Source organism: Chamaea fasciata, unplaced genomic scaffold (assembly GCF_029207755.1).
Source record: "Chamaea fasciata isolate MVZ Bird 193981 ecotype frontalis unplaced genomic scaffold, bChaFas1.0.hap1 SCAF_8, whole genome shotgun sequence".
NCBI lineage: Eukaryota > Metazoa > Chordata > Aves > Passeriformes > Sylviidae > Chamaea > Chamaea fasciata.
Window position 1 is genome coordinate 4,879,475 of NW_027094093.1, and position 24,216 is coordinate 4,903,690.

Below are 24,216 nucleotides of genomic sequence, written 5' to 3' on the forward strand. Positions count from 1 at the left end.
GAAATTTAAGCCAAGCTGTTCTGTTAGGAGGTAGAGAAGATAACATTCCACGGTACTGTTTTACACAGTTTGCAATCCTTTTTACTTTACTAATTAAAATATTAGTAGATGTTAATAGAAGAATTGGAAATTGAGATATTATATAACTTGTTTCGGTGTCAGGAGAGGTTAATGTGAGGATACTTTAAAAAATACTCTATTGGGCACACACTGAATAGAATGTAAACCACTTTAAATAAAATAATAATATCAAATGCTTTTGGAAGTCACTAATCAAATTTGAAAATCTATGGTTAGGTTGTTAACATTTTTGCTGTTCACGTCTGTTAAGAGTTTCATGCGGAAATTGAAACTTGTACAATTCAATTATAAAAGTGACAGATTATGCACTTTTCCCAAGAAGAACGTAACTGAAAAGACAACAATCTAAATTAAAACATGGACCCAACTAAGGGAATGCAAAAAGACAAATATGACCTGTAAATCAAACATGAAACGTTTAGCAAATGTCAAGTGCTCCATGGCTCTGTGTGTGTACGGGAGTGCGGTCAGAGCACAATTGTATTTACGCTGTCCTTGTGCAGCTGGTGTTGCTGAGGTGAAGGTGCCAAATTAGAGCAGCAAAAGGCGAGCAGGAGCCTGGTGGGGCTCACAGAAAGAGCTGAACCAGCAGCTGGGATCAATCGGGGAAACCCAGCATTTCTGCTTGGAGCCAGCATCTTTAATTAAAACCCTTGTATCGCTCTAGTAACTCTGCATGTTTGTAACACTTCCATTGATTTCAGTTGCTTCCCATTTTTTCCTTTATGGGTTGATAGTGTCCTGATGCAATTAAAGATGGGGGGAAAATATAAAGGAGACTGATAATTTGCATGTGTACGTGAGGTGATCATTTCATCCTATCCCCAACACAGTTTATCGCTGTGAAATCCTGGTAGAAGTTGGCAGTCTCACCCAGAAATCCATCTCAATGCACAGCACATTTTTCAGGACTTTGGTGTTTGTCCTTTGGTCCTGGCCCTGACTGTGAGAGTTCTGTGCAGTTGAACCCTCCAAATTCTTGGGATCAAACACATGATCTGTAGGAATCCTGTCAGGGACTTGTACTGACCCTCAAAAGGTCTGCTTTGAAGCTTGGGGTCTCAGCTGGGATCCATGAGGCTCTCCTCACGGTTGTGTTGGGGGAAGATATGAGTACCTGGCACCTGACATGCCCTATAGTTTGACATTTTGGGCAATACTTATAATTCACTCTTTCGGACAGGTCTTGAGTTACAGCCGTAAAATCAATTGATTGTATTTGGAGGAAAGTGTTTGGGGTAAAAAGCTTGCTCTCTTTTTAAACCAGTGCAGGTACAGGTATTACCCCCGAGAATGATTGCAGGAAGCTGAACTGGTGAGCGATGTTTATTGGCATCTGAGCAATCAGATTGTTTCAGGCCTTCAGACAAGACACAGCATCGCCTTGTGTTTGCTTTGTCTTGGGGAAAAACTTTCCTTTTAAAGTGTCCTAAATATGAGTCCTTAAGATTCAGAGCCCACTAAGCTCATTAATGTCTTGGGGTGTGTGGTGTCACTGAAGACACTGGACAGGTTCTCCACACGTGGACCTTCAGTAGCAGCTATAAGGCAGATATGGCATTGATGCCTTGGGAGGGCTGACCTGAAACAGAGACTGGACAGAGTTGGAAAATAAAACAGGTATTTACTGAAAGACCTTTAGGGTACACCTTGGGCAGGACAAGAGCCTGGCCAGGGCTACACCCAAGGTGGACACAAAATGGACCAGTCACGAGGCCTCACACTTTTATAAGTTTTGGTCCATTTGCATATTGGGATTTAATTTTCCAATTACAGCTTCAGGTCATGAAGTCCCATCCTTCTTGTTTATCTCTTCAGTCCACTGTTGTTTGTGCTTTTGGGCCTGAAACTTGTACTCATTGTCCTTGGTCTCCAGCAGGAAAAGGATTTGTGTTGTCTCCCTGCTCTGTGAAGAGAACTGAGTGAACCTTAATATGAAGCTCAGAACTACATCCCTAGGCAGCACAGAATCTGAAAAACATGAAAGCTGAAACTTAAGGCATCAGCATAAAGTGAAGCAGAAGATAGATACGATATATTCTGGCCTCTTCCTAGAGCAGCACGTTGGCATTTCTGTTGGCATTGTTTGTTTTCCCTGAAAAATCAACAACTGGGGAAGAACAGTGACAAACCTTTGCTGTAATTATTAATTTTGCTTCAGGAAAACCCAGTGTTCCCCATCCTGAGCAGCGTCATAGAGACCCTCCTTGAGCTGGCATCTAACCAGAGGCAAAATGTACATTTTGAAGGCATCCAGTTCAAGTATTGTGATGAAGAGAGGACTGTGTTCCTCCAGATCAGCCCTGGTGCGAATGGCCCACCCAAGATCAAACGCAAAACCTTGGTGTTAGCAGCACCACGCTCCAACCAGCTGAGCTCCAGAAGGAGCCAGTGGCTCCATGGACAGGGTGGACATCGTGGCCCACACCCAGCAGCAGCTGGTTCTGGGGTGAATAAATCAGAGGTGAATTAGGTGGCTCGCACTGATTATCCACACAAAGAGGCTTTACACCAGAGCTTCCCAGGTTTAAGCAAAATGTCCAATAGCTGTGGGGCAGCAGCAAGGAGCGCATTTAACAGTGGGCTCCAATTCCACTGGGAATTAGGGTCCTCCCTCAAGTCAGGGTAAGGCTGGGCTTTGCCTCTCTGTGAGGCAGACAGTGCCCAGTCCAGTGCAGATCCTGAGCTGGTGGAAAACGAGGCACAGTCGCAGACTAGGGGAGGTATTTGTTCGTTTTCATGAGCCGAGACTGTCACCACAGTGTGCTGGTGGCACACAGCCACAGGTGCCATTGTTTCACATCTGTCTTAATGTTTATCAATGCTGTCACTTAAATGAACAAATCTTTCTAATGTGCTTCTCAGGCAGTGTTGACAGTAAGTGCCTTCACAGAATTTCCCAAATTTCTCAAATTAGATTGCACAAGCTATAAAAGCCTTTTTTTTCTCCCTGGGTGTTTTCCTCTGGTATCAGTAAGATGAAATTGCTTAATAGTGCATTGTTTTATTCCATAGATTACAAACAATCACTTCTCTTTAGTTATTTACATTTTTATGTCCTAAATAAACTTGTATGTAGCAAGAACCTTCAGCATTACTTTAAGTATTTCTGGCAAGTAGTGAAGGAACTTTGGATCAAAATGTACTTATAAGGGTGTTACCTATAAATTAAAGTAGTAGAATTGAGCAGAAAGTTGGATGGAATTTTGTTTTCTCTTCCTTCCTGAAAAGTGTTTTTCAAAGAGAAGTAATTAAATGCTTTTTAAAAAATAGATGTTGAAGGTTAATTTCAGAAGTGTGTCATCCCAGCCTTTATCAAAAGACAGCTGACAGCACAGTAGGCAATGGTGGTTGGTGGAGTTTGGATAATGCTAATTCCTTTTTCCATAAAGTAAAGGTTACAGCTGAGTGAGGGGGAGGAGGAGGATGCTCCACTGGTTGACCATTCTTGGCACAAGATTAAACCCCGAGTGGTGTGGAACCACAATCCAGCTGGTAGACCTAGTTGCTTCACTCTGTGAATGAAGGCAGGATTCCATTATTTAGAAATAGCAAGAGGTGTTTCCAAACGTGTTCTGAGGTCGCAGTCCATTCTGTTCCCATCTGGATTGCCATCAAGGGCAGCATTTGGCTGTGACATTGGTGGTCTCTCTCTGAATTTCACTCATTTACTCTGTGTTGCTGTTCTTCATGGGGAAAACTCACATGCAACTGGTGGGCCCTTCTGGTTGTTGGGTTTTTTTTTGGGGGGGGGAGAGGGTGTCATATCCTGTTTAAAAAAACTAATGAGTTGAAAGTAATATTCCTATGAATTTTCAAGGGTAAGAAAGCACACTAAAAATTTGATCTCCGCAGTCCTTGAGCAACATTTGTGCGGCTAAAGAGGGGATTGTGCAGGCATTCTGGATGCAGATATTGTGCAGATATTCTGGACACAGGTGTCATGCCAACGTTCTGGATCCAAGTGTCCTGCAGATATTCTGGCCACAGGTGTCATGCCAATGTTCTGGATCCAGGTGTCCTGCAGATATTCTGGACACAGGTGTCATGCCAACGTTCTGGATCCAGGTGTCCTGCAGATATTCTGGACACAGGTGTCATGCCAGTGTTCTGGATCCAAGCATCCTGCAGATATTCTGGACATGGGTGTCATGCCAACGTTCTGGATCCAGGTGTCCTGCAGATATTCTGGACACAGGTGTCATGCCAACGTTCTGGATCCAGGTGTCCTGCAGATATTCTGGACACAGGTGTCATGCCAGTGTTCTGGATCCAAGCATCCTGCAGATATTCTGGATATGGGTGTCATGCCAACGTTCTGGATCCAAGTGTCCTGCAGATATTCTGGACATGGGTGTCATGCCAACGTTCTGGATCCAAGTGTCCTGCAGATGTTCTGGACACAGGTGTCCAGCAGGCGCTCTGCATACAGGTGTCCTGCAGATGTTCTGGATGTAGGTGTCCTGCAGGCATTTGAAATACAGGTGTCCTGCAGATACTCTGATGTTCTGGATCCAGGTGTCCTGCAGGCATTCTGGACACAGGTGTCCTGCAGACATTCTGGATCCAAGCGTCAGCACCCTGGAGGCAGTTCCCTCCCCTCCTGGGGTTTTTCCAGCACACCGTGGGCGTTCGGCTCGGGGGGCAGTTGGGGAGCTCGGTGGCTGTCCCTGTGTGTGACGCTGTCCCTTTCCTGCCCCGTGCAGTGACGAAGACGGTGTGTGCGGAGCAGTGTGACGGCCGCTGCTACGGGCCCTACGTCAGCGACTGCTGCCACCGCGAGTGCGCCGGCGGCTGCTACGGACCCAAGGACACCGACTGCTTTGTACGTGGCTTTTCTTTTTTTATCCTTCCTGCCAGTCACTCTGCACATTCTTAATGCTCTAATCCGTGAGATTCACAGTTTTGTCCCTTCTCGTGTACTGCGGGCACACTCGCAGATTCAGGATGCAAACTTTAGCATTTTTCATCTTCTATTAACGTCCTTTATCTACTTAATATTACCCATTAACAGATCTATGAGATTCGTAAATACAGATTTGGAACCATTATTATGCTTATCTCTGTGATTTTTATCTTTTTCTGTTCCAAAATCAGCTTTTTAGAGGTGAGAGCAAATTTTTTGAAGTATTTGTCATTATATTTGAATGTGGTTTTTATTAGTGCTCTGTGTGCTTTTCGTATCAAAGTCAAGAATTCTGTTTAGCTTCTCTGTGCAAGGCGTTCCCTGTTTCTGCCAGACTTAATTTAACTTTGGCTTTTTTACTGGACATGCTTCTTCATGAAGATGGAAAGAAAGTGGTTCCCAAAACTCTCTCCTTCAAATACACGTTACCATGTGTGTGCTTCAGATGGAAAGAGGAAAGAGCTTCTTCTTTAAAAAAAATGGACAATTTAAATGTCCAGGTCTTTAGAAAATCTGTCTTGCTTCTATTCCATTTTTTCACTAAGAGTTTTAGCAGCTTTAGAACCCAAAACTGATCTCAAAAAATGTGTAGCTCATGTCACTGGGTCGATGAGACAAGCTTTGCTAAGGGTTTCACAGGGAGCAAACCTAAGTCTAAAGAAGCCCAGAATTAGAACCTGCATGGAGAGCTGGGTTTTCAAAGGTACCCACGTGTTCAGAGAGACAAATACCTGTGAAGCTGACTGCCAGGTGGGGCTGGGAGGAGGGAATAGAAAATTGCTGATATGTTGAAACTGCGGGCAAGCGACTCACAATGAACTGGCAAAAAGGAATCTTTCCCTGGCCGGCCCTGACTGATAGTGATAGGTTTTGTGCCTCTAAACCACACTGAATGCTGTTCTTTGGCTGCTGATGAAATGTAGTGGCGGCCTGACAGCCACCAACAGGATTTACTGAAGTTGTTCTCCGTGGCTTTTCACAAGTAAATGCTCAGCACGTATGGTATGGCTGATCCACCAGTCCCTGGGAGTTCTCTGTTGCCTTTGAACTAGAGAGGCAGGAAAATACCACTCTTTCTTGTGTCATGTACAATATGAATAGGTAAAGGGAAGAGGAAAAATGCAGTCATTGTTCCCAAATGAGCATTGAAGAGTGTCCTCAGAGCTGAAGTGTTGATGCAACTGTTGTCAAAGGTTGAGGACTGTTACTGGTAGGTAAAACTTTACAAAAGGAAGGCCTTGTAAAATCATGGCTCAGGCCTGTTACTTTGGCTAAGCAGAGGAGGACTCTGGGAAAGAAACTCAGCTGAATTAGGGATAGAAAAACAACTTTATATAACCACTACATGTTCATGTCATGGTGTATGGTGGTTGGTTGAATTATGTTTGTTACGATTCAAAACGATGGAAAATGTCTAAATGCTTCAAAAGGCCTGGTTTTGGCAGTAAAAGGGCTCTCCTTTGCACCTGCCTGGGGACAGGCCCTCACCCACAAAGGACAAGTTATTGGCAGCACAAGTTGTGCAATGCTGCAGCCTGAAAGTTCGACTTCCTGAACTGTGGCAGCTGTGGAAATATGCATGCTAAAAAATCAACTGGTACGTTTTTTCTGGTACAGCAGAGAAGCATCCAGGGTTTATTCTCATTCCCTTCTGGCCCCAGAGCAATGTAAAAGAAATTCAGCAGGGGTCTGGCAATTTTCAGGACTAGTCATTACTTGCTTAGACACAGTGGGTGAAAAGTGTAAGCCTTTAGGCTACAGACAACTGTGCTTAGCTTTCAGTGAGACACAGAACTTTGGTTTTTCCCTGTGTGTTTCCCTGTGCTTTTATTCACAAATTAGCAGCATTTAGCAGAAAATGGTAGAAATTTGCATATATTATCAAAGCAATTACAAATGTATATAAAACATTTCAGTCATAAATTAAAAGTTTCCAGATCTTCTAGTTGATTTTTTTTTTCCTGAGAATTGCCATGTCTCCAAGGAGTATTGGTGTGCTTTACTTTATGCTTTTGCTAAACTGTTATCATAGAATTGTCATGTACATGATGGAGTACCTTTTAAGTCAACATGTAAGAAATGGGTTGAGGAAACAAACTAAATTAGTATTTATTAATAAGCAAAAGTACAGCTTATGAAGCATTACAAATCCTTTAGAGCATTATGGCATCCTGCAACAGCATCCTGTTCTAAATACGGTTTTAATATCTGTAGATAAAATTCATCCATCCTCCTCCATCTGCTGCCATCCAGTCATTTGCATATTCAGTTCTAAAAGCAAGGCAGTAATCATCATCTGACATAAATGCAAGCAAACATGCTAAAGCAAAGTTTTACTGATGTTTTTATCTCAGGTTCAAACTGGGTCTAGAACTTGAAATGCATGAGAGGGCCTGGTTGACTGCCTTGTGGAACCACAAAAGTGACCCAACCCTCTTCCTTGGGTGGATTTGCCATCCAGTTCTGAGTAAAGAGTTTATCTTTTTAAGGAAAAAAAAAATAAATCTGTTTCTATGGGAAAAAAAAAAAAAAAACAACTCGCAAGTTTTTATAATAGGCATTTTAAAGGAGCAGGAAAGACAGGATCAGCAGTTTTGCTTAGCACATGCTCCATGTAGGACAGTGCTTTTCGTCATGGATCTCCCTGCTTGTTCTTTACAGCAGCAGATTTTGTCCTTGGATACGTTATTAGCCTCTCCTTTCTGAAATCTGCTGGCATGACAGGTCCCAGGGTCCTGCTGGTCCTGATCCAAATGGAGATAAGGACTGCTAGTAAAATCAGCAGAAGAGAGGAATCTTTTTCTCTTTTCTCAGGCCCAGCCCAGGAGGCAAGGGGACAGAACATATATATTATTGTTATACTTGTTGACTCTTTAAAGACACAATACCATCTGTCTTTTAACATCCTGGAAAAAGACCAGAAGGATTCATTCCTAGACTAACACTTCTAAAGCAGCCTGGATTATTACAAGTTAGTAGAGAGGCAATACCCAGTAACAGTTTAAACTGCTAGAAGGGTTCCAAGCCAGGCTACAGCTTTCACATTCACAGAAATTTTTGATTCATGGTATGCTCTGTGAAAATTACTGCAATGTGAAAATTACTCCAACAGTCTTCTTATCATCTGTGGTTAAAACCATAGACACGATGCGTGCTGATAAGGAATGTCAAAATCGGTGGGCCTTTCTGCTCCTAATTACCAACCTTGCACGGTCAATTGTTTTCCCTGCATCCCATTACTTTTGTTATCCACACACTGGCCTCTTCATTTGTCAGGGCCCTGTCCTCTGTCAGCTGTGCGTGGCAGAGCCTGAATGCTAAGTGGGACAAAGTCCTATTTTCCTCTCTCAGTGTGTGAAGCAACTGACCTTGTTAAACTTGCCACTTAGGGAAACGGCCCCCTCCTGTGCCGGCTCAAAAGCAGTTCTTATCCCTCTTGCCTCCTAATTGGGAATTACAGCTTTCAGCTGGATGATGTAGTCATGCTGAAAGGAGTCTAAAGGGTTGGACGTCTGAAAAAGTCATTAACATTTGCTTAGATGATTATAAATAGCTGCTCATTCTTGGCAGTTTTGGAACGTCCTATCAAGTTGAGAATTAGTTGATTGTGAGTAGTTATGAAACAAATTACGGTGTTGTTTTGGTTTTGTAGGAAGTGTTGTAGCAGGCTACTGTTGCCAATTAAGGGGGCTCACCAAAGTCCCTAATTTGAAAAGTCACCTCTTTGCCAAGATCCTAGTGAAAATCCAAGTAGCCAAAATGAACGGTAGAGAGCTCTGGATCACATTCCTCACTGTCGCAGGAAGTCTGAACGATCAAGGTCATCTTTTACACCAAAAAGCCACCAACAACCACCTCTAAAACAGCAATATGATTTAATTCAGTATATTTTTTTTTGTCTCCCTTGACTTTTGTCTCTCCTTTTTGCAGGCCTGTATGAATTTCAATGACAGTGGTGCTTGTGTCACACAGTGCCCCCAGACCTTTGTGTACAACCCCACCACCTTCCAGCTGGAGCACAACCACAATGCCAAGTACACCTACGGGGCTTTCTGCGTCAAGAAGTGCCCACGTGAGTGCTGTGTTCCCTGCCCTGCTCTCTGCCTTCTCCTGCACTGATGGGAAGCTGCAGTTGCATTTTGGGAGCCTTAAAAACAGTGAGAGAACGAGAGCTGGGTGCAGAGTACAAGCTCTTCAATCACCCCACATGTGCTTGCAGCAAGCCTGTAATAACTCAGTCAGGTGATAACTAAAGCTGGTGACAATTCTGTGCTGCTGACAGCTCCCAAGGATCTCAGAGTGATTTTCCTAAAGAAAGGTGGTCAGCTGCTTGTTACATTCATGCTTTGCAAATTTCAAAATAGTGGAAATGGATAAAAAATATGGATTAAAACCAGTAGGATTGTAAAAGGGTATGAATTTCTGTTTCAGAAAAATACCAGTCCACCACCAGCACCTGGAACCAAATGCTTTCATGATATTGATGCCCCTAACTTGGAGTAATGATGATTTGACAGAAAGTTACCCTGAGCAGTTCTGTCCCAATGAGGAATAAACTTCTAATACTGGCAAGAATGCAGTCTTAAAACTCCAGAGTAAAATTAGAGGGGAAGGGGGAATTAAAAAAAGAAGAATCCCATGCATGTAAAACCCACATGCTTCTGAGATACCAGCCAGATGATGACAAGTAACAGAAAAAATTACAGGGTCATCACTTACAGTCTTTGAATCTGCCAGTTTAATTGGAAAGAATAATAAAGGAGATAGTATTCTTGCTCTGCCTTTCATTCCATGAAGGTTTACAGTTGTGCATTAATTATTTTATCCATAATTTAATGTAAGAAGGATGGGTGATCTATATTAAATGGAGCCATGATTCATTGGCAGCCCAAACCCCCAGTTTTTAATCTCTGTGGAGGACTGACAGCAGCCAGGGGCTGTGACCACCAGGGCCTAGCTCTGCCTGTAATAGTGGTGGGTTTGTTGGAGCAAGATTGGTTTGTCAAGAATCTGATATCATGCACTATAAGGGATATAATTCTTTGCCCAAATACTTCATTGAACACTTACCTTTTTTTCCCCCTTCTCATCAGTATTAAGCATTTAGTTAGGTAGGATCAGTCTATATTCCCTTTGGCTGCTGTTTTACAGGGAAAAAATTGAAATACTTGGCACTGTCCTGTGCACTATTTTATCCCAGGTGTGTATTGGGTGCATGAAAAAGACAGGAGAGACCGTCTTGCTTTATTTCTCTCCAATTACCGTAACTGTTTTTCCCCCTACAAATAATAATACTAAAGTCAAATTGGGGGAGAAAGAGGGATCAGGCCTGACAGTTCATGGATTTTATAAGTCACAAAATAGTGCCTATTTTTTTAATACACTTCTGAAAACACAGAACTTTGAATATTGATGTATTGACACAGAGCTCAAAAACATGTCCCAGCTTTTATTCACTTTCTGCCCGTATCTCCTTTCTCTTTTCAGACAACTTTGTGGTAGATTCCAGCTCTTGTGTCCGGGCATGTCCCAGCTCCAAGATGGAGGTTGAAGAAAATGGAATTAAGATGTGCAAGCCCTGCACTGACATTTGTCCTAAAGGTACGCAGTGGCTCAGTATAAATTTTCTTGGAAGTAGTTTACACAGGGTGTTATTTTGGCATGAATTGCCCTTCATGAGTGTGCTGTAGAATATGAATAGCCTTTGAATACCCAGAAAAGTTTGAGCTGTGTAGGTTGTGTGTCAAGCACATACAACAGAGTGAAAATTTATTAAGTTGTAATAGTAATATAACCAAACCAATTACTTTTTATTAGATACAAATGAAGGGGATTTCTCTGTTGGTTTTAGAGAAATCTGAAAGAATTCTTCATTGCGTTATTTTAATGACTGCAATGGTGTTTCCTGGAGGTGTTTTAGCATTGTCCTTTTGTCATTCCAAAGGGGACCATGCAAAAACCCCTGACTTCAAGGTCTGGGATGTCTCATATTTGTCAATACAACATTAGGTTTCCATTTCCTTCCCCTGTCTCTGCTTTCCCAAAATCTTCAACCTCCTTTCTCAGTGTTTCAAGCGCAGACTAGTGATGTTTCTGTTGGGAAGACTGAAATCTGCAGGTTACTTTGCTGTTCTAGACTCCAGCAAGGAGATTTTCTGATCCCTGCTTGAAGGTCTGGGGAACAAAGCATCATAGGTTTTTCCTACATGGGAAGACCCATGCCACTTTTCAGTCCTAATGGAAGCCACATCTGGCTTAACTGTGGTAAATACTTTTTGTTATTGTTGAATAGATAGTTTTATGCATGAAAACACAGGTATAAAGTTCCTTACTTTCTCAGGAGGAAAGCTCTCACATGTTTGTAAAAGCTTCTGCTGGTAGTTGCCATCATAGCAGCCCAGTTAGGAAGACAGGCTACATTATATGGTTGAAGTCATGAGGGATTTGTTCCTGGCTGCAACCTGTGTCCCAGAAAATGCAGCTAAAGTACATACACAGGCTACACAGAGCAGTTTCCTCACCGGTTGCCAGTTTCTCCAGGCACCAGTAACTTGCTGATTGAGCTGATTAAATAGCAAGTTACTTACTAAACCTTTTTAGGGCCTTATGGCATGGATGGTTGGTTTCACAAATCCACCAGAGAAGGGGACCTCTGGAGCCGTCAGTGTTAGGGCCCCTCAGTTTCTGCAGTGCACAGTGCACCAAGAAATGGCATGGCTGGATTGAGTGGGACTTGGTGTGGTGGGATTTGGTGTGGTTGATCCTCGCCTTTCTATCCCACGTGGAATACCTTAACCTGTGTGCCAGGGTTCTGTGGCAGGTACTGCAGCTCACTGCTTGTTTTAAACTGGCATGTGCTTCTTTGGGGATATGGGCCAAGGATGCTGTTTTAACACCTCTCTACTGAGTGACTTGCGTTCGTAAGGCCGATGTGTTCTGATCCAGTGATTGTTTTCCCTAGTTCTTTACTCAAGCTCCTTGTTTTTGGCAGCATGTGATGGCATTGGGACAGGGAGTTTGGTGTCAGCTCAGACGGTGGATTCCAGCAACATCGACAAGTTTGTAAACTGCACCAAGATCAATGGCAACCTCATCTTCCTTGTCACTGGGATTCATGGGTAAGTGACAAAATGCTATGTCATGGTGCCAGCTGAAAGCGGTTGCATCCACCTCTTAATGAGGGCTGCAGGCTTCTTTTATGCAATAGCAGATCCAGGATAAATTAGTTTTCTGCCTTCCATTGTGAAGAAAACCACTGCCTTGATTCTTAAGATTCAACCTCTAGGAAAAGAAAGGACGGATTAATTGTTTGCACTAAAAAGAGAAAAGACAACTATGGTTCTCTGGGTACTTTATGAGACTCTCAATGCTGGCTTACAATGAAGGTGGATTAGAGAATAGAAGGGAGAAAAAGAAGTTACCTTCCATGAGTTTGTTTAAATTTTGTATGGCCCAGCAGAACGATATGCAGAGGGGCAGCCTCTCTTAGCGTAACTTGTCAATATCTGCGTGGCTGTCAGTCCACACACACGCCCAAAAGCTGCCCTCCTGTCCATCCGTTTTGAAGAAACTATTTAAGTTTCAGTTGAAGAGGCACACAGAATTCACTGGTGTATAAATCCAGTATTCTGGATTAAATTTTGCTCAGTGTAATAGGGCAAAAAAACCCTCAAAGTGTCACATGGCTCTGCTCTGGCCAAATGACCCACTGAGAGGCTGGATGGAAACCTGTTAAATCTCACAGGACAGGAAAAAAAATCAAGTAAATGCAAGAGAAGCAGCTAGGGCCCATGAGAAATTTTGTGTGGATTAATCCAGTGCATTGCAGGAAATTTAATTTCAAGTGTAAGAACTGCTTTTGCAGGAAAAATTATATTAGCTCATTAAAAAAATCTGTCTAAATTAAAAGAACCAAACCCAACCTTGAATAAAATTGTACTTGTCTGAAAAAATATCTAAATTTGGACTATAAGCAGAAAGTTAAAATATTCTGTTCCATTTTACAGAAGAGTAGGACATGTAATGTTGGAACTGTGTAGCACTTTGTGTCTTATTCTTGATGAAGAAAACTCACTTCAGCAAGCCTCAAGTATGAGGGCACTGAGCTCTGCAACCCTGAATTTTTCTGCAGCATGAATTACATTAGTATGGGCAAAAAGAAGAAAATATTTGAGAATGAATGAAAATATCTACATTTCTGAAACAGCTTTTTTTTTTTATTTTTATTTAACGTCTAAGTTACATTTTGCAAACCAGCAATATGAAAGGGAAATTTTAAAAATTACGCTGACTACCCAAGTAGTTTTTTATATAAATGGACAGTATAGAGAAACAACAGTCTTACTTATTTTCTCTCCAACTTTTACTCAACTTTTGTCACTAATTCACCTATTCACAGTGAACTGCAAATTTTAAAGTATGAATTTTTAGTGTTTTAGATTGTAGGGAGTTAAAGTCTGGTTCTCTGGGGAATTGGAAGACTTTTGGTGGTGGCAGGGAATAATTCCGGTGAAAGATGCAGAGGATTTTTTTGTTGTTGTTGTTTCCATTGGAAACTGTGCTGTTGCAATTGACCCTGTCCTATTTTTTGATCCTGTGGTTCTGTAGCCTATTTCTTTCCTGAGCACATGAACTTCAAGTCTCTGTGAATTTGTTATAATGTATGTAAAAATATATATGTAATTATGAATGTTTTTATACACAACTATTTAAAGTAATTAAGATATACACTATTCTACAGTTTATATGTTGATAAAACATCAGACATTTGGCTGTTTAAGGGGTTTAAGTGTATATCTGCATCTTTAAAGCTACTTTATCTTCAGAATTTAGAGGTGAAATTCAGCTGCCTCATGTTTATTGCAGGCAAGGGTTTTCCTTTTTTGATGGTAATGCATTTTGAAAGCAGAGTGCTGTGCTTCTGTTAGGTAGTCAAAGATTGTTATTTCGTTGTCTGAGGGCCCTGCGTTGTTCAAATAACACGTGTTTGATGCCTCTGTGGTCCACTGGGCTTTTTTGTTAACATTGTAGAACTCATTTTGTTGCTGCTAGGCTGGAGTGACCTCAGGGTGGTTAGAGGTGACCCCATCAGTGTGTCACCTCACAGACCTGTGAAGCCTGTCCCCAAAGACAGCCAGGTGGATCACCTGCATGTTTCAGCACCACGAATCACGTGTCCTGGAGAGCAGAAGGAGGAGAAGAGGAAACGCCTGCTCCATGTTTATCGGGGATGTTTCCTGCTCTCAGAAAACACACAAAAATCCCATAACATGCCATTGCAGAGGAATTTTGGTTTGGTTTCAGCTTCTGGTTGACTTTTTAAATAGGGGAGGAAGGTTACATATTTACTAAGCGATGGCACTCTCAAAACCGAGGTCAGCTTCATCTTTTTATACTATGGCACGTCTAAGTTTAAAATTTAAAGTTTTGGAGGTTATTTGATTTCTCATGGACAAACTTGCTAGGAAAGGATCCTGTCAGAGGTTCCTTGTTCAACACCTTCTAAAAAGTGTGCTCTTCAGATGTCATGTGTCAGGGACTGCTGGCTTGCCCTTAGCTTTGTTTTGCTTATAGCTTGTCACTCCTTGCAGGAGCAGCTTTTTTAGTCCTGGTACACAGTGTCACAGCTGTACCATTCCTGGAAAAAACACTGAAAATTCACCTTTCCTCTAGGAAGGTCACTCATGGTTGTTTAGAATCACTTAATTTTCAATAGCATATTTGCTAAAACATGAATGAGTTTCTTCAAGATGATGTGGGAGAAGCTGGACACAGATCTGCAGGAACAACAGGCTGAAGAAGCTTGGTGCATATCCTCATAAAAACAAACTGTTGAGCACCTTAATGCTGTTTTCTACATGGTATGGCTTTGAGAACTTGATCTTTTCTCATTCAGAGTGTCACATGATGTGATTTTAATCTTCCAGAGACCCCTATCACACCATCGCTGCCATCAATCCAGAGAAATTAAATATCTTCCAAACAGTGAGAGAGATAACAGGTAACACACTTCTGATCTCCTATAATCTGCATTAATTAATGAATTCATTCTCACCTTGCATTTATAGTTGTCATGTGCTGGGTTTTCTGAAGAACACAAGGTACTCTTTTTCATTAAGCTCATCATGCTGTAATTATTATAAAAATTTAATACAGAAAACTTCAGTGTCAGTTGATTTTCACAAGTGTGTTGTCCTTTGAACACAGGATGCCCCTTATGGCAGATGCTAAGTGGACAAAGGATCCTGGTCCCCTGCTAGCAACGTAGGACAAGTGTGGGAGGGAAATGTGAGGAAAACTATGCTGAAATGTGGGAAACCATTTTCTTCACCTGAAAGCATTTGAAAGCTCTAGTCTGCCATTATAGCTCTCCTTCCCTTGGTCTGACAGAAGATGCTGCTGCAAGTTAGCTTTTGCAATTTAAAGACAGATGCATAATGTGGTGGTGAGTGGTGGTAGTGAGTCCCATTTTTGTGACTTTTCAATGGGGTCATAAAACTGGAATCCAGTACTTTGTTTTCTTACATCTTGCACCTTGTTTCCCAAAGCGGGGGACGAGGAGGGAGACACTACAGCTCTGAGTTCTCATTTGATTTCTGATTATGTATAGGTAGGGAAATGCAAAAAAACAAAAATTGTTCTATTTCATGCACAAGAAACCCCACCAAAATACCTTTGGGCACCACAGCTGGATTGTAGTGTGTGGAGCTCAGCATGCTTCACCTCTCAAAAGCTGTGAATTTCAGCGAACCAGTGGGATTAAAAATGAGAGTTAACTCTTAATCTCCTCCTAATTAATGTCAAAGATAATCTGGCACCTCTGCCTGTATGTTATTTGCCATTCCTAAACAGTCTAATTGCCAGTCTCAGCCTTGCTGCTGAAGTGGAATTATCCCTGTGCTTAACTATGCGTTTCAGCCCAGTGCTGAGTCAAAGTCATGGGCAGCTGCCCTCTCAGGAGCTCTGTGCCGCACGAAACAACTTGAGCAGAGAGTGAACAGTCCTCACCTCAGAAATCAGGACAAGTTCTCCTCTTTTTTGGAGGAGCTGGTGGTGAGCAGCCTGAGAGTCTGCAGCTTTCCTTATTTATTTCTTTTCCTCTAGCTGGCACTGTCTTTCCTGCATAGGCTAAAGCTGTCCTAACTCACACGTGGCTGAAATCATTTGTGTTCACGTGTTTGCCTGTTCCTCCTTCAGGGTATTTGAACATACAGTCGTGGCCTGAGAATATGACAGACTTCAGGGTGTTTTCTAACTTGGTTACCATCGGGGGGAGAGCTCTCTATAGGTAAGGTACTTCTCTGTTGGTGGAATAATTTTTTATTAGCGTTCCGCGGTTCTTTGTTCAGTAGCAGAGAATGCAACATCCTTTGGGAAGGACATCGTAAATTGATATATTTTTCCCTCTGTTACCAAGGTTTTTATTACCAGTATCTTTGCTAATCAGTTGTTTATAACGGGTAATACTTTCTCAACATAATTATTTTTTAAAAAAGTCTTGGTCCTTGGCTATTACCTCATTGTCTGGAACTTACATTTATGATTTAAAATACCTTGTGAAAAAACATAGTTTAAAAGGAATGGATAATAGAACTTAGCCTCATTATTGAGAGTTTATATGGTTGTGATTAGACATGCAGGCTTGTGTGCCTGAACAACAATGACAGCGGTTTTAAGAAGAGTTAGAAGGTGGAAGAACATTGAAATCACCGAGGCACCTTGCAGGGGAGGTGTTAGTGAGCTCTGTAGTGCCATTTTTACCAGAGATGTTTCTGTGTGAAAACTCAGATGGATAAATTGGTTTGAAGAGTAGAAAACATGGTGAGAAATACTGGGGGAAGCACAAGGAAATACCTGAGTAATTTATGCAGCAAACCCTGGATCCCCACTTTGGAGATGGATAAATCAGGCATGGGATGCTGCTGGCATCTTAAACAGCAGCCTGAGCAGAATGTGAATAGCAGTGAAACCTTGAGGTTGAATTACAGCCCCACAATCTGTTCCAAGGCAGCAACTTTTATTTGGAACAGCTGGAAAACAATTATCATCATTAAAATACAATAACTTAAAGGATGCCCAGAAACTGGATATTGTCTTCACTAATCTTCAGTCATAAAATATGTGGAGTCATTTTCATGTTGCTCAGACAATCATTTACTGTTCCTTTGATGAAGAAAGGTCATAACCACGTATTACAACCAAAGAAAAATGAAATGTAGAAAGTGGGCTGAAAAAAAAAAAAAACCCATGGAAATAACAATTTCTTCCTGTATTACTTGCAATGACATTAATTTGATGCCTGACAGAAAATGTTTTAATACATTGTACATGATTTTATCATTTTTTCCTTAGCACATAAACTGTCATAGTATTAATGCTATTGAAAGAAAGCCCTGAATTTAATTCAGTTTTCCTACCAGCTCATCTCAAAAAAAAAAAATCTGTTAATGGCTGAAATGAAACTGGTTGAGGAGTTCTGCTAGCTGACTTGGCCTAGTGCTATGAGCATCACAGCTTGTGGTGTCTCACTCCTGACAGGACTCATAACTTCCTAGGCAATAAAACTGGATGTCGACTCATAAAATATTTGTGTTACCACAAAATAAAAGTTTTCTGAACAATTCTCAGTTTTTCTGGGAAGATCATCCTGACGCTTGGAACTAATTCCAGTTGGCAATTCCCTGCCAGACACACTAAGTTGTGCCTTCTGAAGCTAATTCCTATTCCCTCTCACTTCTGTTCTCATCCCAGTGGCCTTTCCTTGCTCATCCTAAAGCAACAAGGCATCACTTCCCTGCAGTTCCAGTCCTTGAAGCAAATCAGCGCTGGCAACATCTACATCACAGACAACAGCAATCTGTGCTACTACCACACTGTCAACTGGACCAGCCTCTTCAGCACCCCCAGCCAAAAGACAGTGATCCACCGGAACAAGAGGGCAGAGAACTGCAGTAAGTACCTGCTGCTCGCTGCCACAAACTCAGCCGGGGGCTTGTGGACTTCCATGGACACCAGGGGAACTGCGGGCATTTTCAGCATCCGGGGGCTTGGCCCAGTCTGAGCAGGAAAATTCAGTGTTTTAAGGTGTGAACAAAGGGAGCGGAGAGAGTGAGCTGCATCCTTAACATGGTGGGAATGATCCAGTTTCACAAATAGGGATTCCCAGGGTTGTGAATGGAATGTTCATGACTTTACAGCCCTTTCCTTATGGAGTGGGATTAGCATCTTCTGCTTCCCCTGGCCTGAGTGACCCCATCTTAATCCTGAACGGTGCTTTGGGGACTGTTTTAGATCACCAGGTTCCCCTTTTCGTATTTAACCTATCTGTTAAAAAATACTGCTTCAGGAAAGCTTACCTGCCACTACCTAGGCTGAGATCATAGTACTGAAAAGCCAAAGAAAGCTCTGCAGCAGATAAAATAACTTGTTTATATAGAAACCAGGCAGCAAATTGCATCAATACAGGCATATTGTAGCAGCAAGGCAGTTCATTTTAAGCATCTGTTAGACTGCTTGCAGGAGAGGAGATTCATTAAATTGCTCTGTGTTTAAGTGATATTGCTGATGTTTGTGCTCTGATCAGCCAAAAAATGTTTGCTTTGGGTTTTTTCAAGCTGTGGTCCTATTTTTGACTTGCACTTTAGTTCTTTTTTTCTGTTGGTTTGAGGGGAGTTTTGTCGATTATTTTTTGAGGGATTTCAATTCTTTTTTTTTTTTCCCCCTCCCCTTCCTTTGAAGTGCTGCTCTGTTTTGAGAGAGTGAATGGCTGTGCTCATCACTGTAGTGTAAGTGTACCTTCAGTGTTAGGTGAAATACAGCTGGAGCTTTGTCTCAGTTACTTTTCGAATCTCTCCTACCATGGAAGAGCCACAGGAAGTACAAAGTCTTGTTTGGTCCATCTCCACATGGTTTTGGTTGTGTGGCATTTTAATAAGTGTTCATTTTATTAAGCTATTTCTTTACATGCAGGTTAAAAAAAAGTGAAGGTGAAGAAAATGCTACTTGCTGTCACTGCAGGCAGTTTTTACTGTGACTGTGCCTGAGGGTGTAGGGTTTTTCTTCTGCCTTTTCATAGAAAGCCAACTATAAAAATAGAGTATTCATTGGAAAACAGAGGTGCTGCCAAGAAGGATGGCACAGGGATGTGGCACTGCTTTTTGTTTTCCCCTGCAGTGTAACAGGATCACGTGGTGAGGAACCACCTAGTTCTGTGCTAGTGCTCTCGTAGCAGCTGGATGTTGTGTGGCATGAAGGAAGAATTAGCCCTTTTGAGACTTTCCATAAGGAATTTTTGGGCTGACAGAACAGAAGAAGGAAGAAGCTTGTGGTTTTGTTGACCATGAAAGAGTCACTAAGGTGTTGTATTCCCAGACCTGAGTTGGTATGAAGACACATGAACTTGCGAACCTTCTAGGATGCACAGGTTTCCTCTCTAGCAGATGAAAAACTGCCTACTGTGGGAGAAAAATCATGCTCTTGGTGGTCTGATGTTTTCTTACTTCAGATTGGCTCTCTGTCTGATTATCATGCAGCATTTAATGAAAGAACAATCAACTTTCCTTCATTCCTACACATTCAATATAAAAAGAAACTAGGCAGTAGTGAGGTGGAGCACAGGCCTCATGTCTCATACAGTAATGATTCCTCTTTGCTTCAAGCTTTCTGTAGCCTCCCACGTGTCAGGAGACAACAGGAAATCACTCAGGTGAATTTTGTGAGGTGCTTCTTCCCTTCATGGAGTAGCATCCCAGTTGTTTCACTGTTTTTGGGAGCTTTAGGACACAGCTGGACACAGCAGTTTGGAACATAATCTTGCATCAGTTGTCAGGGTTCCTTTGTCAAATACCTCTTTGCCCTTTCCTGGGAAAGTTTGAAAGTTTCTCAGTTTGAATCCTTTTGAGGCTGCCCCAACTACTGAAACAGGGGCTCTAGAGTGAATGGAAACTGGGGTCACATCATCCTCTCACATGGAATGCCTTATCACTACGTTTGCACACAAAGAGAGAATGTAAACTTTATTTCACCTCTAGCTTGGTGAGGATTTATTATAATAGATGCTTATCGTTTTCCAGGAAGAAAAATACTCCTAAAGACATTTTAGGGGATTTAACACCAGGGGAATCTTAAAGAGGAAAAAAAACCTCATTTGTTTCCTTTTTAAGTCACAATGTAAGCTGCAGTGCCAAGGGGCTGGTTTTAAAAATGGACTCTAACCTCTGTTCATTAAATGGACAGTGTATAAGGGATATAGGCCAGAAGCCAAGTGGCTCCAATTGGGAAGCAGTGCAATCCCAACAGGGACAGTGATTTCCTCTCTTTCCACATCTGTGTGGGGGAATTAATGTTTTTGTGGCTTTTGGAGAGTCAGCATTAGCTGAGAAGAGCTTTGCTGCTGCTTCAGCTCTGCCCGTCTGCCAGGAGCTCTCTGGGGTTGAATGAGTGCTCTGCAGGTTGGATGTCTCACTAAACTCTGCAGCATCACGTGGAGGAAGGCAGCACTGGCCCGTGGAGCCAGATGCAGTTCTCCAGCACCCTTTGGAGCATCTGTCATCTGCAGGACAGGCCAACAGACTGGGCTTTGGGAGAGTTCTCCTGCACCTTCCACTGCCTGACTGTGTGGGATCTGGGGGTGAGCCTCTAGGGTTTCCATCTCCGCCTTTCCCTTTTTGGCCTGTTCTGGACACTGATGCTGCAGATGTTTGGGCACATGCCCACGCCTCCTGAGTGCCAAATGAGCCTCACCAGAATGGGGGAAGTGTGTAAGTAAACATTTGGAAGATCAGGATGCTCTGTGGCAGAAAAACTGTTTGCTTGCATGGTGACCAGCAGGGTGTGACTTGTTAATAAAAATATCCACCAAAAATTCTTTCTCACATGGCTTTCAGTCAAGAAACCAGTCTAAAAGATGTCAAATATTACAGCCACTCTCAGGTATTTATTATTACTTCTTTGTATATTTTGAGCCACTATTAGCTTAGTTTTCTTTTCTTTTTTCCTTTCTGCCCAGTCATTGTTAATGGCTTAAAGCAAATTACAGCCAACTTTTTTCTATCAATGTGTAGCTTTTCTGAAAACTCATGTAAGACCTCCCAAGATCTTCTAGCCACCAGTGTGTTTGGGTGACTTTTATGACCTGTCACGAGGTGGTGATATCTTCTCCATGCCATTTAATGCTGTGTTCAGCTTGACTCTATGTCAGTGAGGAAATACTGAGAAGTTGCAGGGGGAGTATAATTTTTGTGGAAAAGTTTGGTCTCTGTTAATGCTTCGTCTTTGAGATAATACTAGCATGATAGAGTTTAGGAAAACTCTGATTTTTTTTCTTTTTTTCTCAATGAAGAAGACAAAGACAACAGACTTCAGTCAGTGGAAAATGCTACAACTTTTTTCCAGCATGCAAAATATTCTTTATATTCCTCATACCCTCAATTATTTTATCTTGCTGTTTACACCACTTTTTTAACAATGTTAAAATAGTCCTCGAATCTTTCACTGCCTCCAAGGTAGTTTTTTTTTTTAATAGGTTAAAAGCCTAGGCAAAGGCTGATTTTTGGGCTGGTTTTTGTAGAATACTGAAAATACAAGAGAAAAATATGTGTGTTTGTTTTAATTAAAAAAAAAAAAAAAAGAAATCCATAAACCCTCAGGATGCTGTAGTGCTTTGCGTTTTTCAGGGATAGAAATGTCAGTGTCCAAGCTCATGTGCACAGGGAACGGAACAATTCACCCAGGAAAGGGTGGCTAGATTTTACTTTTGCTCCATGCAGAAGTGAAAAGTCTGCCTTTTTTTTTTCCCAGCTTTTTTTTTTTTTTTATGGAACAGTCAGAGGTGACTCGTGAAATATGAGTGCACACAAAATAATTGCAGAAAAGAAAAAGTTCTTTTACCCAAAGTTACGTGAACAATTCTCTCAGCTTTAGTGACGCCTGCAGTGTAAGGTGAAACCCTTGTAGGCAAAGGTTGTTACAGATGTGATTATTATGAATTATATCAATCTAGCCACCAATTAACAACCTGAATAAATGATTGCATTCATTACTGGGCGTGATGTAAAGCTAATTGAAGTCTGCAGGAGTTTTTGTATTCAGTTTATGGAGCTTTGGATCAAGCCCAGAAGCATATAGCCAAAAAAATAAAAAATTTCTTTTTTTAGTAGCTAATTTTCTTGTGGTCTATTTAGGTTGGGGAAAAACATTGAACCTTTCTGCTTCTAACCTGTGTGGCCCCATTAATAAAGAATGAGCCCTTCTTCTAAAACTCCTGACAAAATCCAGTTCCTGTCAAGAGCATTATTGTTATTTCTTTCCACATGTGATTTGCTGGAGCTGCAGAACATGCTCAGCCCACGGAAATGCCAAATGATGTGTCAAAAATTGAAACATTTCTTTAGCCATCCCCACAATTAAAGAAGAGAAAGGCAAGAGAAATAAGTTTTTATAAGTTGTCAAAACAACCACTCCCTCCTTGCCAAGATTCTTTTATGAAAACATTTCAGGAGGAAATGGTAATTCTTTTGTTTCTGTTGCTTTTTTAATATAAGACGACAGGCACTGTGTTGGCTACGTATCAATGGGGTAATCATGATTTTCTTTATTGAAAAGCTCTCTTTTTATTTGTTATTCACTGTATTTTCTGACCTATCATGTAATAATATCCCAGATATTTTAGTGAAATACTCTCTCTGTGCAAATAAATTCTGATCCCAGAGTAGTTTGACGGGTGAGAAAGATGAAAAAAAAGGAAATCACTGGTAGTAAATCACAATTTCAAGTTACTGAAGAAGGTGAGAAAGCAAACAGGGAACTGCCTTTCTATGATGAGTATGGAGAACAAAATCAGAAGGGCCAGCAACATTCTTAAAATTAAAAATGAGAAACAAAGGAATCTCCAAACCAGGTTAAGTTCTACTTTGTTGCTAGACAAAGATTTTAAGATGAGTCATTGATTAGAAAACAAAACCCATATGAAACTATATAAAAAGCTTGGTTAATTGTAACTAGGATAGTTTATGTGTTTTGTGGGTTTTCTTTTTATTTGCAGGTTCAGGCAAATAGTGGCAGCATGCTGGAACTACTGACATCTGATAGTTGTTATAAAAATGTTACTATGCTGAAAAGACAGGAAGGTTAGGACAATAATGAGGAGCTGAGTTTTGTGTCCCTGCTCATCCTGGCCGTGCTGGGCTGGCTCCTCAGGGAAGGAGGACAAGGCACCTCTCTGAGATGGGCTCCTGAGTCCCCCTTGCTGTGCTGGAATTTGTGATCATTACTACACTTCAAAGCATACTGAGCACCTGAAATGACTCTTAAATGAAATCATTTTTTATTTGGCTGTACCTGATTTGAGCTTTGAGGCAAAAGAAAAACCAGAAAGATGCGTCTGGATAACTTTTGGATGTTGGCATTAAAAAAGAATGTGTGATATAGAAATAAAAAAAACCCCTAAATCCCAGCCTTGATAAAACAAGCTCAGGCTTCTCATGCCTGAGGTTATTTGTGGTGTATTGAGTAAGATAGTATTGGAGAGGGTGGTAGAACTCAACCAGCACACCTCCTTTTCATTTATTATTCCTCTTAGGTTGTTTCCAAGGGTTTAAAAAGCAAACAAGTGTCTGTATTGTTGCCATCTCTGATATTTCAGGTTCTTGCTGGTTTAGTTTACTCAGTCCAGTGAGTGATCCATTTGTGCAAAACATCGCGTTGTGCAAAAATAAATTCAAATTAATTCTGTCCTTTCACATGCCAGGGTGAGGCTGAAAGTGCACACAGATTTTCTTCAGGTGCTGGAGAGTTGATGTGTATCCTTTTGTTCTTTGCTCATTTTCTCCGTCTGTCACATCACCTAGATATTTACATAGAGAATGATTTATATAAAACAAAAACACAGACTTACACTTTGAAACAAACTTTCCCTCTAACCCTTAGTTCATAGTGTATCTTGGTGTGGCCTTGAGGGTTTTGATATAAAGGCTTTTTGGCTCTTCAGGTGCTTTTACACCTGAATAATACAAATAAGTAATTTAAAAATCACAATTAATGGTGTCTTTCCTTCAACTTTTTCCCCACTGTCCATAAGTTTTATTTCAGAGAGTCCTCAATTCATAGGTAGCATTTTATATTTTAGTTTAACAGAACTTTAATTGATTCAGACAACTGATTTTTTTGAATCCTTTAAATTTTTGGTATTTACTGTGTCCTGTGTCAGGGAATTCTACAGGTTGATCTTTACT

General features: G+C 41.4%; 1 protein-coding gene across 4 annotated transcripts in view; it reads left to right on the forward strand.

Annotated features, from left to right (window-relative positions):
* Positions 1–24,216, forward strand: part of ERBB4 (erb-b2 receptor tyrosine kinase 4) — a 552,534-nt gene that overhangs the window by 385,117 nt on the left and 143,201 nt on the right. For all 4 annotated transcript variants that reach the window (XM_066189450.1, XM_066189451.1, XM_066189448.1 and 1 more), the window contains exons 6-12: positions 4,788–4,906; positions 8,918–9,059; positions 10,475–10,588; positions 11,979–12,105; positions 14,914–14,987; positions 16,184–16,274; positions 17,738–17,937. In XM_066189450.1, coding sequence (XP_066045547.1) covers positions 4,788–4,906; positions 8,918–9,059; positions 10,475–10,588; positions 11,979–12,105; positions 14,914–14,987; positions 16,184–16,274; positions 17,738–17,937 — 867 coding nt within the window. The remainder of the gene's footprint in view (positions 1–4,787; positions 4,907–8,917; positions 9,060–10,474; positions 10,589–11,978; positions 12,106–14,913; positions 14,988–16,183; positions 16,275–17,737; positions 17,938–24,216) is intronic.